The following is a 6,885-nucleotide window of genomic DNA, read 5'->3' on the forward strand; positions in this document are numbered from 1 at the left end:
TGCCTTCGATTATGATTTTCATTATGGGTGAGTGGGGGCTTACAGCCAGAGCCCTCCCTGCGCGCAATACCTTTAGCGAGTAATCCACGCGTGGGGGGCCGCACCGTAATCCCCTGCTGCGGCGTCGGCAGCGGGGCGGGGGCCAGGGGGGGGCAGCTGGGGCTGGGGGGCGGGCGGTGTCACTGCACCCCACGGGGCGCAGGGCGGCCCCCGCCCCCCACCGCCCCGGGCACAGGTGCCCCCGCCGCCCCCCGTGCCCGGCTCCCCCCTTCCCGGCAGCGGTCCCCGAGCGGCCCCCTCGGGGCGGGGCGGGGCGGGGCGCGGCGGGGGGGATGCGGCGTCCCGGTGCCCGGTGGAGGCTGCTGCTGCCTGCACGAGGGAGAAGGGATCCTTTTGACGTCAAGTGACCATCATATAATGATCGCTCGCTCATATCCGGGTCCCAGGCCGGCTCTCCCCGGCCGCGCTCGGCCACGCTCGGCCGCGCAGTGAGGCAGAGGCGGGCGGGGCAGGGCAGGGCAAGGCAGGGCAGGGCAGGGCAGGGCGGCCGCCCGCCCGCCCGCCCGCCTGCTCGCCCGCCCGGAGGTGGCCGCAGCGGCGGGGGGGACGGCGAGCGCAGCATGCCCGTCGCCTCAGACGCGCCTGCCTCCTGCCGCCGCTACCCATGGAGATCGCGCTGGTGACTCTGGAGAACGGCGGCACCACGGCCATCGCGGTCGGCGAGGATGCGGCGGCCGGCAGTGGCGGCAGCGTCTGGGCTCGGCGGCGGGGCGACGTGCTCCACATCGCCGGCTCCGCCGCCGCCACGCCGCGGCTGAGCGACGGCAGGGAGGGCGCCCCGCCGCCGCCGCTGCCGGCGGACGAGGAGCGGGAACGGCCCCCGCCGGCCCCCCGGGGAGGCGGCGGGAGGCGGCGCAGCGGCAACGCGGGCAGCCCCAACGGCCGGGCGGCAGCGCGCGGAGCGCCACCGCCGCCCCAACCGCCGCCCCAACCGCCGCCCCAACCGCCGCCCCAACCGCCGCCCCAACCGCCGCCCCAACCGCCGCCCCAACCGCCGCCCCAACCGCCGCCCCAACCGCCGCCCCAACCGCCGCCCCAACCGCCGCCTCGCGCCCGGCGCTCCGGCCCGGCGGCGGAGATGGGCCCCCTGGAGGAAGGGGGGCACCGCCGGGGCATGGCCATGGCGGCGGCGGGCGAGGAGGAGGAGGAAGAGGCGGCGGCGGCGAACCGTGGCGTCATGCACCACCAGCGGGTGCTGATCAACATCTCGGGGCTGCGCTTCGAGACCCAGCTGGGTACCCTCAACCAGTTCCCCGACACGCTGCTGGGGGACCCGGATAAACGCATGCGCTACTTCGACCCGCTCCGCAACGAGTACTTCTTCGACCGCAACCGACCCAGCTTCGACGGGATCCTCTACTTCTACCAGTCTGGGGGCAAGCTCCGCCGGCCTGTCAATGTCTCCATCGATGTCTTCGCTGATGAGATACGCTTCTACCAGCTGGGTGAGGAGGCCATGGAGCGCTTCCGGGAGGATGAGGGCTTCATCAAAGAGGAGGAGAAGCCCCTGCCCCGCAATGAGTTCCAGCGCCAGGTCTGGCTCATCTTTGAGTACCCCGAGAGCTCAGGCTCAGCTCGAGCCATTGCCATCGTTTCTGTGTTGGTCATCCTCATCTCCATCATCACCTTCTGCCTGGAGACACTGCCAGAATTCAGGGACGAGAGGGAGATGCCCGTGCCCCTACCCCCACAAAGTGGAGGTTTGAATGGCACAACTGGGGACTCCCCACCCATGCAGCCACCCAGTAGCCTCTCTGACCCCTTCTTCATCATCGAGACCACCTGTGTGATCTGGTTCACCTTTGAGCTCCTCGTCCGCTTCTTCGCATGCCCCAGCAAGCCTGAGTTCTCCCGCAACATCATGAACATTATCGACATTGTGGCCATCATCCCCTACTTCATCACCCTGGGCACCGAGCTGGTCCAAGAGCAGCAGCAGCCTGGGGCTGGCAGTAGCAATGGGGGCGGGGGCCAGCAGCAAGCCATGTCCCTGGCCATCCTCAGAGTCATTCGCCTGGTCAGAGTCTTCAGGATCTTCAAGCTCTCCAGGCACTCCAAAGGTCTGCAGATCTTGGGACAGACTTTGAAAGCCAGCATGAGGGAGCTGGGCCTCCTCATCTTCTTCCTCTTCATCGGGGTCATCCTCTTCTCCAGCGCTGTCTACTTCGCTGAGGCTGATGACCCCGAGTCTCATTTCTCCAGCATCCCTGATGCTTTCTGGTGGGCAGTGGTAACCATGACCACTGTGGGCTATGGGGACATGCGACCTGTCACCGTGGGGGGCAAGATTGTGGGTTCCTTGTGTGCCATCGCAGGTGTGCTCACCATTGCCCTGCCTGTCCCTGTCATTGTATCCAACTTCAACTACTTCTACCACCGAGAGACTGATCATGAAGAGCAAGCTGTCCTCAAGGATGAACACAGTAGTGCTCAGAGCAGCACAGCAGGGGCAGATGAGAAGAGAAGATCCAGTAAAATCTCTCTGAACAAATCTGTTGTGCACTTGGAAAATAGTGAGGGGTTCAAAAATGGCACCAGCTCCTTAGAGAAAACCAATATCAAAGCAAAAAGTAACGTAGATCTCAGAAAATCCCTCTATGCTCTCTGTCTGGACACCAATAGGGAAACAGACCTGTAAGGAGAGGAGACGGAGTTCAGAGATGCAGAAGGATTTGCTGGTGTTGGAAACTTATTGCTATAATGATTCTTTTGGTACCAACTAGTTTTTTAAATCAGGCTATATTTTATAAATTGATCACTGTCCTGAGTAGTCCTCCAGAAATACATGTTTTTATGTTCTTTTTCCATGACACAAAGGGTCACCTATTTTTAAAATAGACTAAGAATAAGCTACGCTCCATGATGCAGGGGCTGGTGAATTATGACAGTGCAAAATCTAATTTGTAGAAACTTATTTTAGCAAATGGTGGTTGGTTTTAAATGGGTCATTTGTAACCAATTCAGTTGCTCCAAGTTTAGTATTAAAAGAGTTGGGGGACGTGTGTGTGGAGAATGAATGGGTGGGGTTGGGGAGGGAGAGTGAGGTTTTTTGTACTGTAGTTTCAAACTGAAATTATTCCAATATATTTTATATCTGTATAACTGTATTTATGGTTGCAAGGGGATTTCTTATTCCTGTGAAATACAACATCTTTAAAGCACTAGGAACGTTAGCAGATCAGCACTTTCAGTTTTCCACTTGTGATCAGTATGGATCTGGTTATCTAGTATGTGAAGTGAATTTGGTGCTTTTAACCTTATTGCAGAAAACTTTAATTGTCATAGATATGTTAGTTTATTGTGAGCCTTAAATTATTAAAAATTGTAGATATACTTCTTTATAAATAACTTTATTAATTAGCTTACTGTTTCAGAATTTCTAAATAATTCAGTCCTGTGCTTACTGTCCCCACTCAAAAAAATGTACGTGCAGCTTTTTTTTTTTTTTTTTGTAGTTTTACAGTTTTATACCTTCGGTATATTTTTGAGACCAAAAGAAAAAAATTGTCTGCTGTTACTGGTTTTGATCCAAGTGCACAACAGATCAAAAACACAAGGGAGTGGGTAGATACAAGAAAGTAGAATATGAGTGCAGTATCTGCAAAACTATTTTCACTGTACACGCCAGATTACTTTTGCGTATCAGTCACCTTTATGTATCCATACCATTTGTGTACACAGTTCACTGTTTTTAATTATCACAGACGGGAAATGGACGGCACTTAAAGAGTCTAATATGGCATGCTGTGCTACTTAAGTAACCATTGTGTGGCTTATATCTTGGACTCAGATGGAAGGCATCACCTTTCATGAAAACACATCCTTGTTTTCTTTCATTTCCAAACAAAACCTCTGAAAGGTGGATTTTACAGTCAAGATGTTGTTGAAAGATGAATGACACATCTTCATTGTGATAACACAGCACTGTGCAGCCTCCTAGCGAAGACTTACGTGAAGTTGCTTCTTTACTTTAAATCAAAGAGCTGTGTAATCATTTTCTTTGCAAAGGACACCTCTGTTTTCCCCTCAGACTTCTGTTTTATTGCTGAAGGATGTTTCATGCCTTTACCACATACAATGGCACAGCGAGACTAGCAGAAAGAGAAGTCTTGATTGTCAACGCTCAAGGTTTGTTTCTAACAAATTTCCTAATACAACTAAGTAAATAGTAAATCAAGAATATAATTTATGCAAGTACCTCAGATATATGTACTGTGATAAACTTAAATCAGCTTTGTAAAGCCATGCTTTGACATTCTCTCATCTGGACACAAATTCTGCTTACCTGTCACTTACCATGCCGTTTAATGATAATGGCCAAATGCATGATGTTTTTCCTTCCTATTCAGTAAAACGAGCATGGTAAGTGCCAAGCAAGTAGTGTTTTTCATGTCACACAGAGCTCAGCCCAAAACCCAGGGGTGAGGGGGAAGGAGGTTGGATCTAATAGAGAACAGGATCTTTCACGTTAATTGTAGATGTTGGTTTCTTGGTTGGTTTGCTTGTTTATTTAGATGCGGGACGATGATGTGGTGTGCTGAGAAACTCTCTGCAACAAAACTGGCAAAGTGCTTCAGTCTGGCTGCATTTCAGACACAGGCAGATCTCCTGTTCGCTCTAGTGAGAGTTTTTGCATCCAGGTGAAGTGCAGAATTAGCCCTTTGGTGAGACTGAATCTAAGATGAAACAAAGTGGTGTAATTGCCTGTTACACATGCTGAGATCTAGATCATTGATGGACTTAACAGTGAAGGTTTTTGCTCAGGAAATAGTTTGATCTACTTTCAGTGACTAAATCCATGTGACTCACCTGAATAAGTACCAAAAAATACAGTGAGTCTTTCAGGATCAAATTCTGGTTGTGTCTTCCTCTAATTACTATCCCCACCTTCCTGATCACTTTTGTCTTCCATAGTTTGCTCTTCCAATTGCGCGTTGTGCTGAACTAGACTGTCAGCTCCTCAGACCAGGGGTTATGTCTGTATTTAGTCCCTTGTTAAACAGTGGTACCCTGCTTATGTCCAGGTCTTCTTGATACTATATGATCTGAATTACATAGCGGCAATTATTGCAATTAATGGAGTAACACTGGTGAAAAACTGATGTAGGTGAATGCAAATCAGGGCTATGGGGAGTGGGTGAGGCTGATCTTAAAATCCCGTTGCTGATGGAAAGGGAGGGCTTTGTCTTCCTGTGTCCTTTTCAGTTTTCTCTCTCCCATTATGTGCCCTTTTGTTGCTTACCCTGAACTGGTTCTGTCCTTGGGTGAGTACCTGTGCAAGTGCTGCCTTCTTTTCCAGAAGCTGCTTGAGCTCACTAATCTGGCAGAAAATCCAATACAGCAACAACAACAACAAAGTAGATGATCTGTCAAATTAACAAGTTGGAAAGCAAGTGAGTGCCAGAGCCAATGCAAGGACAGGATGGGGAAGGTCAGTAGGCAGGTGAGGAAGCTGGGAGGAGCGAAATTCTCACCCTTCAGTGGCAGTGAACTGTTAGATTATCACGAGTTCTTGTTGAACCCTACTTCATGTTTGCAGAGATACCACAGGACTTGGTCTTGCAAGGTGCCGGGGGCCTTTAACTTCCCACTGGAGTCAGTCTGCAAAATTCAGCTCTGGATTCCAGCATGTGTGCCCTGTACAGGGAGCAGAATTTGTCCCAATGAAGATCAAGCTCTGTGAGAGCAAATTACTCTGACTGCTGCACAGGGTTCTGCGAAAGCTTGTCAAATCATACATCAACCTTCAGTTTGAACGTGCTGTGTTTTTCTGTAATAGAACAATGTAACTTTCCATTAAGAAGAAAACCAATTATTCTCAAAATATCATTGAAAATATTTACGTGGCTTGGCTTTCTAAACAGTTGTCAAGCACAGTTCCAGCAAACTCAGCTTTGACACCTTCTTTACAAGGATGCATAATTTCAATTGGCTTATAAGGCAGTAAAGGATTTGCTTTCTAATGAGAGAGGTTGCTGCCAGACACTGAGTAATATGGCCAGAAACATGGTTAGATCATAATTCAATAAAGCACTTCTCATGGGCTTAGCTTTAAGCACATGCTAAAGTAAAACATTGTTTAGCAGGTATTTTAGATGCACTGATCTTTGAGATTGTTAAAGACGAACTACATACCCTGCTGAAACCTTAGAGCCATCAGTTCCCATTGGACTTTGGTGAAAATATTTAGGTACGTGGTACAGTTTGTGAGCCTGAAAACAAGTGGTGCTGCAGGACACTAATTAGAACACCAGATTCCTACTACAGAAAGAGTGCCTATTCCTGCAGCCACTACTCATCAGAGCAGTCTTCTTGACATGATCAGTTGCAAACTGAGTACCAGGATTGTCTGCATAAAGGGTTGTAACTTTGCCTGGATGAGAGTGTAATTGCACTTTCCAGCAGTGAGAACCTGCTTTTTCTGTAATTGATTTTGGTGTTGAGAAGCTTCATTGAATTCAGCAGGCAGCGGGTATCTGTGTCTGGGATAGAAACGGTGCAGAAGCCTCGTAACATGTCAATGCAAATTTCTGCCACAAAAGATTGAGAGAACCAAATCACTCTGAGAAAGCTCCTGTAAAACATTGAAACAGGAAGAGAGTTTAGGCTATGTATGCCAATTCTAGGCTTATTACAAGAAGGAAATCTGTCCAAACCATTATTGATTTTGTTAGTTGACCTGGAATAAAAAGCAAGCTGAATAAAACCTCTTCGGAATATCAAAAGCCACAAGATATCAGAGCTTAATGAATAGCAAATCATTGCAAATGTAAAAAACCAACACAGTTTTGTAAACTCTTTTGATTAGGAGCTACATCATGGAAG

General features: G+C 49.8%; 1 protein-coding gene across 2 annotated transcripts; it reads left to right on the forward strand.

Annotated features, from left to right (window-relative positions):
* Positions 1–426: 426 nt before the first annotated feature.
* LOC142065411 (potassium voltage-gated channel subfamily A member 1-like) lies at positions 427–5,196 on the forward strand. 2 transcript variants are annotated; one of them, XM_075111507.1, is made up of 2 exons: positions 427–1,013; positions 1,122–5,196. In XM_075111507.1, exons 1-2 carry the CDS (start codon positions 665–667, stop codon positions 2,696–2,698), a joined length of 1,926 nt encoding a protein of 641 aa, XP_074967608.1. In that variant the 5' UTR covers positions 427–664; the 3' UTR covers positions 2,699–5,196. The 2 variants fall into 2 exon arrangements, with proteins under 2 accessions (XP_074967608.1, XP_074967615.1); XM_075111514.1 differs by having other exon boundaries at positions 427–950; positions 1,065–5,196.
* Positions 5,197–6,885: the final 1,689 nt, after the last annotated feature.

The sequence above is a fragment of the Phalacrocorax aristotelis genome, chromosome 1, assembly GCF_949628215.1.
Source record: "Phalacrocorax aristotelis chromosome 1, bGulAri2.1, whole genome shotgun sequence".
Lineage (NCBI taxonomy): Eukaryota > Metazoa > Chordata > Aves > Suliformes > Phalacrocoracidae > Phalacrocorax > Phalacrocorax aristotelis.

Coding starts and splice junctions, on each gene's coding strand:
- LOC142065411 (XM_075111507.1), top strand. CDS start 665: ATGGAGATCGCGCTGGTGACTCTGGAGAACGGCGGCACCACGGCCATC. Junction 1,014..1,121: donor GCCGCCCCAACCGCCGCCCC/AACCGCCGCCCC, acceptor GCGCCCGGCGCT/CCGGCCCGGCGGCGGAGATG.